Source organism: Chelonoidis abingdonii, chromosome 3, assembly GCF_003597395.2.
Source record: "Chelonoidis abingdonii isolate Lonesome George chromosome 3, CheloAbing_2.0, whole genome shotgun sequence".
In the NCBI taxonomy this organism is placed as follows: Eukaryota; Metazoa; Chordata; order Testudines; family Testudinidae; genus Chelonoidis; species Chelonoidis abingdonii.
The window spans coordinates 70,611,163-70,632,398 of record NC_133771.1 but is presented as its reverse complement, the minus strand read 5'-3'; the positions used below and the strand labels follow the sequence as shown (position 1 = coordinate 70,632,398).

At 41.5% G+C, this 21,236-nt stretch overlaps 1 protein-coding gene across 1 annotated transcript in view; it reads right to left on the bottom strand.

Annotated features, from left to right (window-relative positions):
* Positions 1-16,022: 16,022 nt before the first annotated feature.
* Positions 16,023-21,236, bottom strand: part of SPACA1 (sperm acrosome associated 1) — a 30,912-nt gene continuing 25,698 nt past the window's right edge. The window contains exons 6-7 of the mRNA XM_032771848.2: positions 16,709-16,829; positions 16,023-16,404 (exon numbers count right to left, since the gene is read on the bottom strand). Of these exons, the coding sequence (XP_032627739.1) occupies positions 16,098-16,404; positions 16,709-16,829 (428 nt within the window). The 3' untranslated portion in view covers positions 16,023-16,097. The remainder of the gene's footprint in view (positions 16,405-16,708; positions 16,830-21,236) is intronic.

Below are 21,236 nucleotides of genomic sequence, written 5' to 3'. Positions count from 1 at the left end.
CAGAATCCTATTGATTTTGATAAAATTCAGAAAACTAGAAGAGGGAAATAGGGGGGGAGGCGCTCAAAGTCCCTGGCATCTTGCTAGCTCACACATCGGTTTTATCCAGCTCTGAAATTCTATAGATCAAAGAACCACTTGACAGCATCTTCCAGCCTAATAATACGCCTTACCAGTCCTGCCCATCCTCCCAATACTGTTTAAAAATGTTGACACTCTGAATAATTTCTCTCCCATACTGGAGGGGAGGAAAATTGGAGGACGTAGTGAGGCAGCCTGGCTCCCAGCCTCCCCAGAAAGGGAGGAGCCCTTACAGATGCCAAAGTGGGCGGAGTCACTGGAGCCTGTGCCCGTCCCTCAGAGGTCAAGGTGCGGGGCAGGAAGTATAAAAGCCCAGCCTCAGGGCTCAGAAGCTGCCTGGCGCCGGAGAGGCCAGATGCTGATTCCCTAGCTCCCGCTGGGGAGACTCCTGCCGCCTGTGACCGACCTGAGGACTGGCTGGACCCACGGAGCCAGGACACTGACCACGCCGGCTTGTACAAAGGGACCCCAAGGAGCTGCCCAGTTTACCCCTCACTCAGTATCCTGAGGAGCCCATGTGTGGGACACTGTGGAAGACGCTGCTGAGACACAGGTACCAGTAGAGGGGGAGGTCGGAAGTAGCCCGGGGGCAGCCGACCCTAGTCTGGCTGAGCACACCCAGAGCCAGTGTCAGTGTATTGCGGCCAGGATTCCCACTAACACAGCAGCAGGCTGCCTGCCGCTGTTAGGGCCCTGGGCTGGGACACAGAGGAGTGGGCGGGCCTACGTCCCCCCTGCCACCCCACTCACAGGTGGCAGTCTCCCCCTCGCCCCAATGCTCAGGCCCAGGAACCTGGGCTTAAACTACTGAACTGCTTTGCACAGCCCCTGCCTGAGGGTCTGAGCCCTGAACCGTTGTTTGTTGCCCCACCCTGACCTAGGGCCTGGGCTTCCAATACGAGACTGTTTGCTCAGCCCCTGCCTGAGCTCCTGGCTGTTCCCTACCCCACCGGGCTAATTCACCGGTGCACTGGACTCGTGTAGTGAGGCGGCCCGGCTCCCAGCTGCCCCAGAGAGAGGCGAACCCCAACAGCAAACATTTACAGAGGAGAAGAGGGGAAATGGGGGGCACACGGAGCCCCTGAGATGGGGGCACATAGAACACTGGGTGCAAGGAAGGGGGACCCTGGAATGGAGACATGGGGGGAAATTGGAAGAGCCCATAGAGCATGTAGTGGAGGGGAAACGGGGCACACAGATCACCACGAATCCTAGAAATCTGTTTGCCATGGAAAAACACAGAAAAACATAGAATTTGCGTTTTTGCGGAGAATCTTTAGTTTTTACATTTTGTGAAAAAATAAAAACACACATTAACTGTGAACTACATTTTACTGAAAGTACCAGTGTTATTTATTCAATGCGTGCAAACCCCACTTCTTGTGATTGGTTTTTGAATGTGCTGTAAATGTGCGTAGTTAAACATTCTCCAATAAACTGCTTCCAGCGTAGAGAGGTTACTTAATGGCATATAGGGGTTCGTATTTTAATGCATCTCAAATTTCACTTCAGCCTCCAGACGTGAGTAATTAAACTTATGAAAAGATGCCGAAAACTAAAAATCACCCCTAAAGACCATGTCACTGAGTTTGGCAAGGACAAACTTCACATTGATGGTAATGTGCGGTTCTGTATGGTATACAGTAAGGCTGTAGGTTATGTTCGAAGGCAGACAATTGTAGGACACATGGAAAGTGCTAAACATAAGCTGAATGACAAGAAACGAAAACAAAAGGCTGAAACAGCAGGGCCATCCATAACAGCAAAGAAACAATGCATTCTGACTAGATCATTCCAGCATTTTACAACGTAAATATAACAATAAAGCATTGTGTTCTACTAATACCTGTATATGTTTGGTTTTTTTATCATGGAAAACTAAAATCCCTGCTGGTCAGCAATCAGCCTATACAGTGGTAATAACGAGTAGCAAATGCACACAGTGCACACAATTATATATTCTAACTGGTAGGCTGAAATATGTTTCCAGGCTCCCAAGTCACTCAGGCACTTTTGTAAGGTTTATCCTAAATCTACTTAAGCCTTATATAAGAATATTTTATTCATGTGGCATACAGTCCTTAGAATATCATTATTGGTGTCTCACAGACTGTTCTTCTATTGCTAAGCCGTATGAAAGCTTTTTCCCTTCCCACTGATGTGAAGCTGGCTTTTTCTATCTGTTGGTTATACACACTCTATGATTATTAATTTGTTAATTTTTAATGCATAAATATTATATGCGAACATATTCCAGCTTATAGGATCTGTATTTACTGTGTGGTTTTGTGCATTTAAAAAAAAATTTCTAAAAATATAGAAAACAGACATAGAAGGGTCTGGTAGATGTAAGAAATACAAATTGCAATGCTATTAATTTTATATTATTATAATGATTGATGGAACTGGTAGGTTAGAACTTGCTTAAAAATTGTAACTATATCAATAAAACATTATGTTCAACTGATATATATATTGTGGCTGGGGAAACTAAAGTTCAGCGTTTCATTTTAATCACAGAAAAACACAGATTTTTTTATGTTTTTTTAATCAGAGAATTTTTTTTGGGAGGGTGGTTTATCCTAGAAAACTATAATCCCTGTAGATCATGTACTGTGGTGGGAAAGGGGGAACTGCTAGAAGGGAAGAATGAGGGGGCATACATAGACCCTCGCATGGAAAAGGAGAACGGGGACAATGATATGGGGAAGGGGGACATACATAGACACCGGAATGTGATGAAGGAGGGATTTGGGCGTATGCAGAGCCCCTGCTATAGGGAGACTGGGAGAGGTGCAAGGTGGCCCTAAAATAGAGGGGGATGGGAGGATGGCACACAGAGTTTGTAGGAAACTATGAAGAAATGTAAAGAGTCTCTAGTGTGAGCAATGAACTTGGCCTACCAAAGCATGTAACTCTCTAGTGCAGTGGTTCCCAGACTTTAACAACCTGTGAATCACTTTCACCAGAATGTCGAGTCTCGCAAACCCTGTCAAAAAAATGAATATTTCCAGGGATTTTCTCCTTTACCTGAGTATAAATAATAAAAGCAGTAATCTTGGAAATATAAAATTTGTTTTTATGACATGCTTATTACACACTATTTATTATTAATTATTATTGATCGTTATAGTATTTTTATTACATTATGAAAACGGCAACACTCTTCCTAGATCTCACTTTCATAGCTTGTACCACTTTGAATAACCTTTTATAAGTCAAGACTCCTATGTTTCATCAAGGAGTATCAGATGTGAAACAGCATGAAGGTATTTAAGAAGCCAACTTAAAGCATTCCTCCTACACAAGCATTCAGGTCATGAGCAGTTCAGGCAAACAACACACGTTACAACAAAGCTTAAACTTGTTCATAATAATTTTAAAATCAATACTAGCTGCCTATTTAATTTTAAAAACAGCAAAAAATATCCACTTTCCTTTCCATTTCTTATAAGGAGTCTTGAAGTTTAAATCTCCTCAGTGTGATAGATATACTTGCTTTGATCTGCTTAGCTCTTGGATGTCCAGGGGCTCAGGGCTGCTGTCCCCAGGCAGTCCAGGGACCCTAGGGACAGCTCTATCCGCCATTTGGGAATTTTTTCCCGAGAACCCCATGTAACATTTCACAAACCCCAGTTTGGGAACCACTGGTCTAGTATATAAGCCTTGCTAGCACTGCTGTTATGCAGGTACACAACACACTCAGACAGACAGCCTCAGGCCTGGTCTACACTACGGGGTTAGGTTGAATTTAGCCACATTAGGTCAATTTAAAAATGAATGCGTCCACACAATCAACCCTGTTCCATCAACCTAAAGGGTTCTTAAAATTCACTTCTGTACGCCTCCCCGGCATAGGGGAGTAGCGCTAAAATTGACTTTGCTGGATCAAATTTCGGGTAGTGCAGACGGACATCAATGGTATTGGCCTCTGGGAGCTCACCCAGAGTGCTCCATTGTGACCGGTCTGGACAGCACTTTCAACTCTGATGCACTAGCCAGGTACACAGGAAAAGCCCAAGGAACTTTTGAATTTCATTTCCTGTTTGGTCAGCATGGCAAACTCAGCAGCACAGGTGACCATGCAGTCCCCCCAGAATCATAGAGCAAAGAATGTTTCTGTGTTCTCACTATCATCTCCGTCCCTGAGGTTATCGCAGATTAGAAGGCGAAAAAAAACGCACTCATGATGACATGTATTCTGAGTTCATGCAGCCCTTCCACACTGATAGGGCACAGCTTAATGCATGGAGGCATTCAGTGGCAGAGGCCAGGAAAGAATTAAGTGAGCGCGAAGAGTGGAGGCAAGATGCGATGCTGAGGCTAATGGGGGAGCAAACGGACATGATGAAGCATCTGTTGGAGCTGCAGGAAAGCCAACAAGATTACAGACCCCCCACTGCATCCACTGTATAACTGCCTACCCTCCTCCCCGTGTCCCATAGCCTCCTCACCCAGATGCCCAAGAACATGGGGATGGGGGCGGGGGGGGGAGGAGAGGCTTCAGGCACCCAGCCACTCCACTCCAGAGGATGGCCCAAGCAACAGAAGGCTGTCATTCAGACAGTTTGATTTTTAGTGTGACTACAATAAGCAAAATAGCCTTGTCCTTCCCTCCTCCCCCACCCCACCTGGGCTACCTTGTCCGTTATCTCATTTTTTTTAATTAATAAAGAAAGAATGCATGGTTTCAAAACAATAGTTACTTTATTTCGAGTGGGGAGGGTGACTGGCTTACAGGGAATTAAAATCAACAAAGGGGGCTCTTTTGCATCAAGGAGAAACACATACAACTTTCACACTGAAGCCTGGCCAGTCATGAAACTGGTTTTCAAAGCCTCTGTGATGCACAGCACACCTTGCTGTGCTCTTCTAATCACCCTGGTGTCTGGTGCAAAACGATTGTCTGCCATTGCTTTCACAGAGGGAGGGGTGATTGACGACATATACCCAAAACCACCCGTGACAATGTTTTTGCCCCATCAGACATTGGGAGCTTGACTCAGAATTCCAATGGGTGGTGGAGACTGCAGGAACTGTGGGATAGCTACCCACAGTGCACCGCTCCATAAGTCGATGCTAGCCATGGTAGTAAGGAAGCACTCCACCGACTTAATGCGCTTAATGTGGACATACGCAATCGACTGTATAAAATCGATTTCTAAAAATCAACTTCTATAAAATCGACCTAATTTCATAGTGTAGACATACCCTTAGCTCTCCACGGCTGCATAACTGGCTAATGAAGGATTCCATTAGTAAGAGGACATGTCTGGGTGGCACAGAGCTGTTGTAATGGCACCCAAGCCACCCTCACTTATTCTGGACCTCAGGATAAGGGACCTGGCTAATGGAACATGAACACAGCCGGGCCATCTCTATGTCCTGGCAATACTCAACTGAGAGAACAGCACTTTGGGGCCAAAGGCAGCTGGGTGTAGGTTAGAGACAGCATCGCGGTGAAGTGAATTATACTTGTGTTTACAAAAGACAACTGAAAAGAAGTATTCTTCACTTTGTTCCAGTACTTGCATGTGGCATCCCACTTACATGCTTTCATTCACAGTTAAAAATTCTGCCAATACAATTCACATCTCAAGTGCCCCTGTGAATCAGTGTTCCAGAGAAGGATGTGTCTTCTGAGAGGTGAGGAGTGATAGATGTAATTCATTCTCCTGGTAACAGTTTGACATGTCACACTGATGAACCAATCTCACAGAATGCGAGTTGAAATTACAAGATGTTACAGAGACACATGCCAGGTCCCTTCCAGGATTCTGGGGGACTGATATGGCCCTGTTATACTGGAGTAAATCCACAGAAATTGCTCTGAAGGCAATGGAGTTACACAAGTGTAAAACAAGTCTAAGTGATATCTGAATAAGGTCCTGTCACTATATAGCTTGTGCAAATCATGGTTAAGAAAAGAGGTACTAGCTTTTATCAATGATAAAAATAACCCAAAATAGATATTCTAGAGTCTATACTACCAATCACTGAGTGATAATGATCTCCTATTTATAAAGTGGCTTTCAGACTCAAGGACCCCCAAAGCACTTCAGAGCCCTAAACATACATTAAAACCCAGCAATTGCTTCACCCACCACTGAAATGCAGCAACCTCTAGGGTGTAATGCAGCAAGTTTTTAACATCTCACAGCAATACTACATAGCAGTTTAGGACATTTACGTTTATACATAGCTATTGCCTGAATTTAGGATGCAATTTGAGTAAATTAAAGAGAGATCCGGTCTATTTAATGAAGAAACCCATATAAAACCGGCTGTTGCTACCTTATATATTCACTTGTTTAATATATCGATTTGTAAATGTCATGAATAGTCCTTTCAGTGAGTCTTGTGGGCGCTTCCCAAATAAAAACATTGTTGTCACATCAGCCAACACTGCAGTTTTGTAGCGGGGAGGAAAAAAATCCTCCCTGTCTCCCCAAGGTGATTCACTTGCATCCCGAGTAGGAGAGCTGATTAATTAGCCTGCATAACTTTGAGTGTAAAGAAATTCATGGACGTGACCAGGGCAGCGGCAGCAGGCATTCCAATGAAGAGCTCCCCTCCCCCACTTCTTTTTTCAATATAAAGTACAATCAAAAGAAAAACCATGTCTATGGTATAAGCAATAAAGAATCCTGTTGCACCTTATAGGCTAATATGCATCTGACAAAGTGGGTATTCACCTACGAAACCTCATGCTCCAAAACGTCTGTTAGTTTATAAGGTGCCACAGGATTCTTTGCTGCTTTTACAGATCCAGACTAACACGGCTACCCCTCTGATACATGTCTATGGTATGTTCTCAATAGTTAAAGCTCCTGATTGCAGTCACCAGGATTGCTACTTTTATTCACTGTGAATGTGAAACCTACCACAGAGGATTCCAAACTGCTACTATGCTTCATTCTCACAAATGGCGAAAGTCACCCATCGTTGCCCCACCGAGAGCTGGCTGAAATTTTGTGACTGAAATCTTTTCTTGCTGAAAAACGGGGTTTTGTTGAAAATGAATTTTTTGAAGTGAAAATGTTATTTTAAATGTTTTAATGTTATTTCATTTTGTTATAATGTTATTTAACATTTATTTACAATATTTATATACAAATAAATTATTAAAATAATTGAAAAGCTGATACGGGATTCAACTGGTAAAGAATTAACAGCCAGAAATATACTTCATACTAATCAGCAGGTTTTATGGTTTTAGGTCTTGTCAAATACACCAGATTTTATTCCTTGAGGACATTAAAAGTTTGGTGAATAAAGGTAAGTGCATAGATATAATATACTCTCCCACAGATAAAGCGCTGTCCACATTGGTGCTTTTTGTAGGTAAAACTTTTGTCAGTCAGAGGTGTGTTTTTTTACATCCTTCACCAACAAAAGTGCAGTGTACACATGCAGTGTAGACATAGTCCTAGTTAGCCAGTGCACTCTACTGACACTGTATAATGCTAATTTTTAATCAGAATGTCATGCTGCAATGACAGATCTCAAAAAGTAGTTGTCAGTGAAGAATCATCATCAAATGGGCATGTTTCTAGTGGATTTCGATAGGGATCAGTACCAGGCTGACCCATTTAACATTTTCATCGGAGATCTGGAAGTGAAAATAAAATCACTGCTGATGAAATTTGTGGAGGCCACAAAGATTGACAGAGTGGTAAATAATGAGGACAGGGCAATCATACAGAGCCAACTGGATGGATTGGTAAGCTGGGTCCATTCAAATAAACTGTGTTTTAATATAGCTAAATGTAAAGTTATACATCTAGGGGGAAGGAATTCAGGCCATTCCTAAGGAACAGGGGACTGTGCTGGAAAGCAGCGACTCTGAAAAGGACTGAGGGGTCATCATGGACAGGCAACTGAACATGTGCTGTCAGAGTGATGCTGTGGCAAAAAGGGCTAATGCAATCCTTGGATGTGCAAACGAGTGTAGGAGTAGGGAGGAGATTTGTCCTATATATATGGCATTGGTGAGATCGAAACTGAAATATTGCTTACAATTCTGGTGTCCACACTTTTAAAAGGATTTGATAAATTGGTGAGGGTGCAGAAAATGAGCAACAGAAACAATTCAAGGGCTGGAGAAAGGCTTACAGTTAGAGATTTGAAGAGCTCAATCTCTTTGGTTTATAAAGAAAATTGAGAGATGACTTGATTACAGTGTATAAATACCTTAATGGGGAGAAAATACTGGGTATTAAGGGGCTCTTTAATCTAGTAGAGAAAGGCAGAACAAGAACTAATGGCTGGAAGATGAAGCTAGACAAATTCAAATTAGAAGTTAGGCACAAATTTTTAACGATGAGGGCAGGGGCGGCTCCAGGCATTAGCGCAGCAAGCGCGTGCCTGGGGCGGCAAGCCGCAGAGGGTGGGCTGCCGGTTGCTATGAGGGTGGCAGTCAGGCAGCCTTCAGCGGCGTTTCTGTGAGAGGTCCGCCAGTCCCGCGGCTTCAGCGGTAATTCAGTGGCGGGTACGCCAGAGGCGCGGGACCAGCAGATCACCTGCAGAACCGCTGCCAAATCCGCGTGACCAGCGGACCGCCTGCAGGTGTGCCACCGAAGGCCACCTCACTGCTGTGCTTGGAGCAGCAAAAACCATAGAGCCGCACCTGCATGAGGGTGATTAATCATTGGAACAAACTACCAAGGGAAATGGTGGATTCTCCCTCTCTTTGATGTTTTCAGATTAAGACTGGATGCCTTTTTGGAAGATATGCTTTAGCCAGCCACTGGTTATTAGGCTCAGGATAGGGGTACCTGGATGAAATTTAATGGTCTATGTTATACAGGAGGTCAGATTAGATGATCTAATAATCCCTTTGGGCTTTATACTTCATGAACTTTGACTTTTCATGCTTTCTGTGGAAATCAAAAATGTCTTCCCCTGAGACTAGGAAGTGCTGTCTGTGCAAAACACAGGCAGCCGGAATAAAACACACAGAAATAAATCAACACTGAAAAATAAAAACAAGAGATTTAATTATATATGAGATGCCTTTCGAATATTCAAAGAGATCTGACATTTTGACTTCCACTGGCTAGAGAACTGCTGCGAGGATCACTTGGACCAGGAAGACTGATGGCATTTTGAAAGAACTACATAACTTGCCTAATGAACATTTCATGAGACAAGGAATTTACCTTATTTTTTGTAATTGTAAAAGTTTGCAGGTTTTAAAACTTAAAAAAGGTTGTTTTGTAGGTATTTACAAGGAAGTACACACTTGTCTATAAGTAAACGTGTCTGTGTGTATTCTCTCCATCACATCATGTTCAAGATTTTAGGGTGAAATATTAATCTCACCGCAGCTAATGGCAAAATTCCCGTTGACTTAAATGGTACCAGGATTTTTGTTCTGAGTCTTTACCTTTTAAGCCCTTCTCCACTTATTTGCTTGTGTACCCCCATCCCATTGCCCTGCTTCCTCTGCTCTGTCAATCATATCACATTTGATTGCTTTTCTATCCACCTCTCTTGTAAGAGCCTTCAAACTTTCTTCTTTGCTGTCTTTTCTGCAGGGACTGTCTTCCATTAGTCTGCCAAACTAATCAAGAAGCCAGTGTGACATAGCACATATGCACAAGGAGGCCAAAATAAGGTTGCACAGTTAACTTTAAGTCTGGCATTTCCTAACTTTTGAATGCTTGGCTTTTCTGCCTTCGTAAGGTATTTTAACATAGGTTTTATGCATAATTTCCTAGGTTTTTAAACTGAAAAAACAGAAATTCCATCATGTGCCTCCTTGTCTCTCCCCAACCTCATCCCAGCTCCCACTCTACCTTCCTGGGCTCCTCATCCACTCTCAGTCTCCTTGCCCCAGTCTCTTTGCTCAGTCAATCACAGTTTGCCCCCTGTACTCCAGATCCTTGTCAGATCTCGCTCTCCTCCCCTACTTGTGCCTAGTCTTTTCCTTTCCCAGCCAATCCTAGTCTTCCCCCTCCCTCCAGCTCCTCATCCAATCACAATGATCCTCCCCCTTCCCAGTCACTCACCCCATTTCCCTCAGAGATCCCAATCTCATCGCCACCATCCACCATCCAGTCTCCTTGCTCAATCACTCCCAGCCTTTCCTCTCTGTCCCAGCTCCCTGTCCCAGCCTCCTGTCCCTCACATTTTCAGCCTCCCCTGCCACCCCATGGCTCCCACTCTGAGCCTTCCCATCCAACTAGTCTCAGACTGCCCTCCCCGAGACAACTCCCAGTTTTCTTGCCCAGCCAGTCCCACTCTCCTCCTCCCAGTCCCAGTCTCCTTGATCAACCATTCCCAGTCTCTCTCACTTCAACTCCCTGTCACAGTGTCTCTCCTCTTACCCCCACCAGTCCCAGTTTCATCAGATTCCTCATCCCAATCTACTTCTTTCCCTCCTCCTCATCTGGCTTTTGTTCCCTCTGCATTTGAATCAGGCAGCTTCCTCCTCCACACTGCCCGGGTGTCAGCAGGGGGATCAGTAAAGGGACAGGCTCTGTTCTCTCCGTTCCAGTGCCTGGCCCCATCCCAGTCCAGAGACTTTGGCCTTAATTTTTCTGAGCCTCCAGAGCACTGGGCTGGAGTATGCTCAGTTGCAGTTGGGATGGCACATGTTCAATCCAGGCACATAGGAGCTACAAAGGGAAAGTGCATGCATAGTCTGGTTAGCAGCACTTGGAGCAGTGGGGGCATGGACCATGATCAGTTGTTCTGTGGGGATGGGGCATGTACAGTCTGATGAGCACTAAGATTTGTGAGAGGTTCAAGCATGTTCAGTGAGGACAGAAGCTTCAGAGATTTTAGCTAAATTCTAGTAAATCTCTACTGAGCGTGTGTGAACTATGATTTTATTTGAGTGGGATTTTCATCAGAATGGCAAAAGACACATCCTTTTCACAAAGGCCGTATCTAGCCTAATTTCACGTTCCTGACCCAAAGCATGGGGGTGCTACAGCTGTTCAACAAAAAGATCTCAATAATTTTTTAATGGGGACAGTCTCCTAGCTTCATTCTCGGAAATGATTGAACCATTTGGCTAACATTTTTCCCAAAAATTCAGCCAAGGCAGACAGCCAGCATAGAAAACTTCAGCTCAAACAGTCAAAGTTTAGCAATGTTATAAGAATCTGAAAGCAGAGGCTTACAATGGAAAGTGTTGGGCACCCTAAACAGCAGCCAGTGCTACCAGCCCTGCATATAGTAAGATTGTTAACTTTCCATGTACAGAACAGGGTAGTTTTAGCTCATGGGCTTAATTGTTTCTTGTGTACAGTAAGCAGATGTTAATATTTAACATCCAGAAGCCCCAGTCTGAATCGGGGCCCCTTTGTGCAAATATGTAATAAGACACAGTCACTCCTGCAAAAAGTTTGCAATGTACCCTTAAGAATTCATTGGTTACAGTCCAACTCTCTTCAAAATGGTCATTAGATCGCCTAGTTTGAGCTGTGGTCTGTTCCACATCTTTAGGGTAGAGACAGTACAAAACACATATTGCTTAAGAATTTCCAATAATCAATCAGTTTCTCACAAATGTGTTGAATTTTGATTCTAATTGCTTCAGGCAGGCATGCTTTTTTCCAGCTATCTTTTCATAGCACATAAACACAATCTCCTGTTAAAGTAGTGTTATGCTTAACTACTATAAGGAATTTTCCAGTCTGTGCACTCTGATCCAGTTATTCACTCAAAATTATTTCTAGACATCTAATGTGAAACTTAGTAGTGAAACACAAGTGCACAGAATTGGCCTAATTTAAAGAGATGCCCATGATGAAGTGAGCGGAAGCTGAGGGTGCTCAGTACCACTGAAAAATGGTCCATATATTTTAAATAAATAAGTAAATTGCAGAACTCAAGCTTTCTACTATTTCTAAAAAAATAATTGCATAGCCAGCATAAGCTACTTTGTATTTGACTTAACATTTAGCTGATATACCAATCAAATTATTTGCCTCCTGAACCTTCAGAACACTGCTGAAAATATCACTGCTAATCATAGAGAACTAAATCTGTTTTCAACTCATGTTTTTTTAATTTAATTTTATGGAGCATCTGGTTAAAAAATGACCTTTATTTATGCTGCTAAGTTATCCACTATGCATAATACCAGAGAAATAGCTTTGAGTGCCTAGTGTTTTGTTAAATGTGTTTGACTAAATAAAGTGATAAAATATAATGAAAATCTTTGTGATTCAACATAAAAAATTCATTTCCAACTGTCAAGGTTTTTTCCCCACTTTGAACTTTTAGGGTACAAAAAGTGGGGACCTGCATGAACACTTTTAAGCTTAATTACTAGCTTAAATCTGGTACGCTGCCACTAGCCAGAATTTAGTGTCTGGCACACTTTCTGTTCCCCCAAAACCTTCTCTGGGGAACCCAGACCCAAACCCCTTGGGTCTTAAAACAAGGAGAAATTAACCATCCCTCTCTTTTCCCCCCCAGACTTTCCCCTCCCTGTTCCTTGAGAGGCTCACATCTTCCGATGCCAAACTCCTTGGATCCTTAAAAAGGAGGAATAATCATCTCCCCTCTTTCCCCCACCAATCCTGGGAGTTCAGACTTAATCCCTTGGATTAAAACCAAGGAAATCAATCAGGTTTTAAAAAGAAAACTTTTAATGAAAGAAAGAAAGAAAAAAAGTAAAAGTATTCTCGTAAAGATCAGGATGGAAAATGCTTTACAGGGTAACATCAGATTCATATAGACCAGAGGGAACCCCTCCCTCTAGCCTTAGATTCAAGTTACAGCAAACAAGGTAAAATCCTTCCAGCAAAAGACACATTTACAAGCTGAGAAAACAAACATAAGAATAATCACCTTGCCTGGCTACTACTTACATTTTGAAACATGAAAGACTGATTCAGAAAGATTTGGAGAACCTGGAACGATGTCCATCCTCTCAGTCCGAGAGCGAACAACGAACCAAACAAAAAGCACAACAAAGACTTCCCCCCAACAAGATTTGAAAGTATCTTGTCCCCCTATTGGTCCTCTGGTCAGGTGTCAGCCAGGTTTACTGAGTTTCTAAACCCTTTACAGGTAAAAGAGAGATTAACCCTTAACCATCTGTTTATGACACCAACAAGGATCAGTAAAGCCGTCAAAGAAAAACTGATTTCCATCATATATAGTATTAGATCAGACATAAATGAAACATACATCAAGATCTAAATAACTACATAAATGTATCCTAAATTTTCTGAGACAGATGGTGGATTGCATACAGACGAGTTATGAATTCCAAAAGGATCATCCTTGAAAAGAAAAGAAAAGAAAAGAAAAGAAAAGAAAAGGATTTTAAATCCTGTCAGATTAAAACAAAAATAGCAAGGTGATTAATCAAATCTAGATAATGCAAGGTAAATGAGATAATGAAGATGACATAAACAATTTGGCCCCCATTCAGGAAATCACTTCACAGAACTTCAGCAGATGTTTAACTTTAAATGTAGGTGAGATTCTCACCCCTGTTCCTGCCCCTTTATGCTGGGTAACAGCATTGTAAAGGTGCTCTAAAAGCCCTGGATCCAGCCAGGGGAGAATTCACGCAGTGCAGAAGCTGAGGTTGACAGCTAGGGCTGTCCTCTGAGGACCACCTCATGCGACTGACTGGCAGTGAGGACATGATGGAATAGGTTTCAGCCTGGGCTGGCCACCCCAAAACAAACTCACAAGGAACCCTGGGATATAGTTGGGTGGCTGCCCATGCTAGGGTCCATGCCACCACATCTTCTCTGCTATTACCCAAACTAGCTAGATTAAAGCTAGAGTGGGTACACCTGCCTGTTCTGCAATGACTCCTCCATTTGCAGTGTAGACATACCCTTAGACAGGTCCAGATCTGTCTAAACTACTCTGAGAGCTGCTCTGCCCACCCCGCCCACCCCGGGAGCTCAGAATCAGGAAGTCTGAGTTCTGTGCTTCTCCTGCCAGGGCATGTCTACACTTCAAACTGGGGGTATGAGTCACACTGGCTTTCATCAAGCTAGTATGCTAAAAATACAAGGTAGCCACAGCAGCATGAGTGGTTGGAGGAACTAGCAGTCCTGAGTATATACTCAGATGGGAATGCCTTTGGGTTGGCTAGACCCTCCCAGTGCTCATCCTGCTGTGTCTACTCTCTATTTTTAGTGTGGTCACTCAATGGGAACTCGTGCAAGTGTGACTCCTAAAGCTGGGAATTATACCCATAGAAGAACTCAATATGCTTAAATCCCATATTGACTTCAGTGGGACTTACATGCTTAAGCGGTCCTGAATATAGATGCTTTCCTGACTTGAGGCCATTGTGAATTTAACATTAATATTTCCATTATATATGGCTAACAGGAGGAAATGCAAATATTGTGCATACATCCTGCAAAAAGCAAAACTTTGCTTTGCTGCTTTGAATTAATTCAGCTATCAAAAGATAACAACAAAAAGGTATCAGCACGATTTAAATTACTCAAACATAACAGACATTGTAAGACATGTATCAGAGGGGTAGCCGTGTTAGTCTGGATCTGCAAAAGCAGCAAAGAGTCCCGTGGCACCTTATAGACTTACAGATGTTTTGGAGCATCAGCTTTCATGGGTGAATACCCACTTCGTCGGATGCATGTGCATGTGCATCTGACGAAGTAGGTATTCACCCACGAAAGCTCATGCTCCAAAATGTCTGTTAGTCTATAAGGTGCCACAGGATTCATTGTAAGACATGTTTAGAAAGAGAGAGAGGGAGAATCTCTCTAACTTAGAAATAAAAGTTTGATCAGATTTTTGACCTTTAAACGTTATTTTCTCGTTTAAAAAAGAGTAAGACAAACCTTTATATCTGGATATCCTTCAGCCTATCTGCCATAGTGAAAAAAAAGTAATGCAATGTTCAGGCTGTGGGATCAAAAGTAAGGAAATTCAAAAAATTAAAAGGTTGCTATGGCTATATTTAAAAGGCTATGTTGCACATCCTGTGGATTTTATAATGTGGACTTATAGAAAGAGTAATACATTAAGGTTTACATCTAGCAGGGTAAAGAAGATGATAAAATAATACAGGCTGTCGGACGTTGGAACTTTGCCAGAGCAACCTTAACTTCTGAAGTTTCCTGACTTTTGAGTGCTTGTGATCTCATAACTTTAGAGTTGTAACAGAAAGTGAGTTGCAACTCTAAGTAGGGAGCAGCTAGGTACTGTTTCATATTTAATGCTGGACTTTTGCATTTAATTTTCTCAGGACGGCGGGTATTGTGGGAGGTTTTAGAATGCCAAAAATTAAGGAAGAAGAATAAAATCCGAAGATCATCATTTTTCACAATATACAAGCTCTTCACCAGCTGAATGTAAATTTCCTGGATCTGCACCTATATGGCTATGTAGCTCATATGTGCAGATTTGTCCAGTAGTTTGTAAATGCCATGTTCTGTATATACTTTTCTTGTGCTTCTGTTTTTAAACAATATACTGTTTATTAAGAACCAATTTTGTCCATTCTTGAGTATCTGAAATGAGTCTTTTTTTTTTAAAGTCACTATGATGTAAAATACCAAAACTGTTATTTCCAAGGGCCCCTTTTCAGAGATTTCACTTATCCAAGGAATTTGGTCACAACATTTATTTTAATTATTTTGGGGACCAATTTTTAAAGGGCCTTGTGGTGGTATATGCACACCCTGGCCCAAAAGGAGCATTGTGGGGGTACGTGGTCCACTTGTCTGTCTCTGATCTCGCCACCTGGGGTCTAAGGACCAGCAAAAAGTTAATAGCCCTGGTGCCCAGGGCAGCGTGGCCTAGCAGCTAGAGTTAATAGTGTTGCCTTTCGATACAGGACAGTATGGCCTAGTGGCCAGAGTCAATAGCATGGCCCTTTGGTGCAGGGCAGCAGGGCCTAGTATTTTTACCATACCATCTTTAAGGTTCAGCTCTATATACCCAATATATGTTAAAAAAAAATCTTAAAACTAGTAATGTGAGTATTTTAAACATGCTTTATTATAATCTCTTTTTAGATAATCTCTTAATATAGTCTAATCTTATTTTTCTTTCTAATTCTCTTCTTCATTGTTCCATTCATGGAAAGACTCCTGTTCTTGTCCAGTAGTATCTATATGTGATGGTGTTGGTACTGACATTGTTGCTGAGGCTAATCCAGATCCTGATGCTAATGCAGATCCTGATGCTAATCTTGATCCTGATGCTAATGCGGATCCTGATGCTAATCTTGATCCTGATGCCAATACAGATCCTGATCCTGGTGCTTCTTCTATGGTTCTCATTGAACCTTGAGAGCTTGATTGTTCTTCTTTGGAGCTCTTACCAACTTTTGATGCCCAGAATGCTTTTACAGCTGCCCTGATATGGAAATAATAATTGAACAAAAATGTAAATTTAAGTAGACTTACATTCCCATTCCCTTACACAGAATGTGCTATATCATGTCCCTTCCCATCAATAATCTATGGTACTGCTTTGCAGATTACTTCTTTTGAAGCTACTCTAGTAAAAAGAGACACTGTCAGATACACTGACCAATAGCAACATAAATATCCCAGTGTAGAAAAATTAAATTATCTCATCTGAGTGTCAGGTTTGCAGTTAGTACTACTATATTCTGATCAAAGAACACAAAAATCACATTTGTATGCTGTCCACCTACCAGTGAAGAATTATGAAGATTAATGCAAAGATCACGCCAACACAAACAATAACTCCAGTTATCAGGACAAACACCAGAACTATATCTGTGTTTGGTCTCCTTAATCTTCTTGTTTCCAATTCTAAAGAGAAGAAATACCTTGATCATTATTGCTCAAACATCTTGTTGAACAGGATGTTAAATGAAAGGAAAATAAATGAAAAGAAATAAGGCTTGGTTCTCCATTGCCTTAAACCTTGTGTAACCAGTTAGACCTGTGAAAAAATGAGTCCAAATCAGAATAGTAGTATTTTACACCCACTTTGCACAGGTGTGAGCATAGAAGATGCAAGGCAATGGAAAACCAGACACATAATAACTTTAAAAAGCCTAGGAGTAGTAAGGGACAGCAAATTACATTAGAGCTTGCAATGCAATACAGTGGAAGGAAATCAGAACTCAAATCAATTATGAGCTGTATCCAAAGAGGCATCCCATGACAAGCCGATTAGATATATGGTAGTCCTTCTCTATACAGCCCTAGTCAGACTGCACATAGCTTCGCACACATCAGTATCAGAAAGATGGTAACAAACTGGAGGGAATTAGGAGCAGCACAAATTATTAAAGTTATTAAAACCTTAGATTAGGAAAAAAGCTGGTGTTATGAAAAGAATTAATAAAATAGTAATATTTTGCTTTTTAGACATTGTTTTTATAACATTTGAATAGATTAAGGTAAAGGTAGGTGTATTGTATAAATTTAAACAATTAAAAAATAAGTAAATTAAATAATTTGCTGAGATTGTAAATTCTTCAGGGCATAGATTCTCTCTTTGTTCTGTGTTTGTGCTATTCCTAATATAACGAGCCCTGATCCATGGTTGGGACTCCTAGGAGCATACAAATAAATAATAATAATAATAATTAAACAATAATAAAACAGAGGATGTTAACTGTATTGTATTTGAAGCATGAAGCATAGAGAGGAATTGTTTTGGGTTGACCAAAGAGGTATAACCACACGTAATAGGATGAAATTGAGCAAGGGAAAACTTAGGATCAGAAAATATTTCTTAACAATGCAGTTGGTTAAACTCCAGAACAATCTTCTAAGGGAAGTATTGGCAACCCCACTACCTGAGACATTTTACATGATACCAGATGAAACACGTGATAACAAACTACACCTCTACCTCAATATAACACTGTCCTCAGCAGCCAAAAAAATCTTACCACGTTATATGTGAAACTGTGTTATATCAAACTTGCCTTGATCCGCTGGAGCATGCAGCCCCGCCACCCTAGAGTACTGCTTTACTGCGTTATAGCTGAATTTGTGTTATATCAGGTGGCATTATAACGGGGTAGAGGTGTAGAAGGAACAATCCAACATTGGTAGAAGACACGCAAGATGACCTACTAAGTCTTTTCCATCTAATTTATGAGATTCAATTGTCACACTGTGAAGAAAAACGTTTGGTGGACAAACACGGTTAGCTGTATTCAGAAATGTTGACAAGTGTCCAATAACAATCCAAGTTCCTGAAATGTAATACACCCACCTCTGATCACTCCAGATTCAACAATCTACATACACTGTATTTCCTCTCAGGTGTGCACCTGCGCAGCCGCACAGGAGGCCATCAAGGGCCACGCAGCAGCGACACAGGTGTGCACACAAGTGAGTGGAGAAAATGTGGAGCGTGAGTGCAGTGGGGTGAGGTGATGGGGGGTTGGGAGAGCTTGGGGTGTGCAGAGGGAGGGGGAGAGAGATGCCTCTCTCCCCCAGCCGGGGCTGTGGTGGGGACGGAAGAGGCGCCTCTCTTCCCTGGCCTCAGCTCTGGCCGGGACTGTGGCAGGCCAGGGCTGCAGAGGGGAGAGCTGAGCATGTGTGTGTCTCTGTCTCACACACACACACTTTTTCTGTGTCTCACACACATACACACAGTCTTTCACACTCACCTCCCGACACATACTTGTATTATTGTTGTTGTCATTACTTGATACTTCCTGCAATGCACATATATTTTCTGTAATTTTATTCTTTCAGAGTGCTATTTTATTTTTTTGATTAGTCTATGCATTTCATAATTTTTATTTCTCTCTTATGCTTAAATGTAATTCTTTGAGTAGTGAGTTCTAAAATGCCTAACCTGTCCTGCTGGAGAAATCATCCCTATGGTAACTTTTAAAAAATATATATTATATCTAGATTTTTTCTTTCTACTGGTGGTGCACATCCGCACATTACTTTGATATTGGTACACATGACAAAATTCATTTTGCCCATGGGTGGAAAAAATTAGAGGGAACATTGTACATATACAAGCGAATTTTAATTCCAGATTGATTTCTATCTGGCAACATATATGTTAAAAGCACAGGGTGTGATCCTGACATTCACTGCTATGCAAAATTCCCACAGTGATTGCAGGAAATCCATAGCATCACTTGAGTATTAATGGGCCCTCCAGTCGATTTTCCTGCATCACAGCAGTAATGATTTTATTATTCCTAAATCATAGATCATTCTTATAATCCCCATGGTCTTTCTGCATGATACAGGGTTGACAGGTATGATCATTAGACTGGTTGAAAATTCCAACACTAACTGCTCTGCATATAGGAATTGTCAGATAAGGTTAAAGTAACTAACTGCTTTTAGGCAGTTTCATTTTAAATGTTGTACTGTGACATTTTAGAATGATATGGGGGGGATATTAATTAAAAATAACTTCAATTTTGCTATTTAATTAATTTAGATTTTTTATTTTATTGCTTAGTAATAAGTGATTATGATGCTCTAAGGATATCTCTATTTGCAGGCTGCAACAGGGGAGTCTGCTAATGAGAAGTAGAAAGTATCTCATAGTTCATCCAGTATTGATCCATTCACTTTTGCTTCGTATGGCAGATCCATATAATCCAGAACTAGAATAGTCTATGAGACAACCTTATAAAAAGCAGAGATGCCTTCAAGGCTATCACATATGATTAAAATAAAAGCAGAGCACAGAGAAAAGTGAATGTCCAATCAAGCATTTTACTCTGAGGAAATACTGATTCAGGCATCACAAAAAGCACTTTAAAAGTATTTTAAAGCAATACAACTGGCTTGATTCTGTACTAATCACTCAGACAAAACTTCCATTACAATCAGTGAGAGTTTTGCCATAATGAGCAGTGCAGGACATGGCTCAGTATGTCTTTGATCCACTGATTCAGCCAGTGTAATATTTATTCCAGTCATTCTGAAAAAAATTAATTTGTTTATTAAAAGTAGAGATAGGAGAATATTCTTTAAAATGCTCCAATAGCAATACTCTATTAAAACATCTTAGAAGCTGACTGTTAGTGTCAAATAACTCCACTCCTGTCAATTTATATTTCATAAGTCTCCAACCTTTATACAGCCACATGTTTTCAGTGTAGCTGTTGATTCTTTGATCATGCTTTTCTGGACTGAAAGAGGAAAGTGTGGTAAATTTAAGTGAAACTTCTTGTTTTGTTTGTTTATATTAAATAAGAAAGTGAGTTGTGCACAAGTCAGTGTAGCCCCAAACCAATGCAAAAATTTTGGAAGATATTTTAGAAATTTCTGTAAAAATCGGATTCTATACAAATTAACCAACACTCTAATTTTATTTGCAGTATGAAAGAGCAACATATTATGAGTAACTGAATATTGAGGGCCAAACACTTCTCTGATTTAAAGTTCATTGAAGTCCATGGGAGTCTTTCCATTCACCTCAAAGGGATTTGGATTAGGCCCTTAGACTAGTGCAATCGTCCCTCCATTGAAAAGGAGGAATCTGGTATCTAGGGGACAGACCACGCATGGCTTGCCTCTGCACAGATATGTAGGGAGAGGGAAGGACAGGAACCATCCTTCTGTTGTTCCATGAGGTGCAAGCCGCTCCAAAAGGCAAGGGGATGAGGCAAGGATATGGTCCATCCTCCCTTCATACCAACTATCAGAGCTAGACAGCCACAAAGCGGAGTGCACTCTGCACCCTGTTGAGGTGTGGCATGAGGGTGTACTCACACTGTGCACTAAGGGGCTTTGGGAGTACCTGAACAATGCCTCTCTCAGCTCCTAGTAGTACGACGCTTCTCTGGACTGCCCACCAAGTGCATCTGTGCATTAATAGCACAATCTGCCTCTTAATCTATTAAAAATTAAATAGGCTACACCCAAAAATATGTTGTCACTGCTAGTTTTTCCCTCCAGAAAATATCAGTGATATAAAGTTTTATCCATACACTTTTAAATGATATAATTTATTCAGTCACTTCTTTTTAAAAAATAGATTAATAATTACATGAATTACATACATCAACCCTGGAGCACTTGTTCTTCCACTCCAACTTCTAGCCATAGAAAACCCATCAACTGAGAATGTTACTCACCCTGTATAGTAACTGAGGTTCTTCAAGATGTGTGTCCCTATGAGTGCTCCACTTGTAGGCGTGGCAATATCCCCTGCGCCTGAGTTCGGAGATCTTCATCAGCAGTGCCCATTGGACCGCACATGCGCATACACAG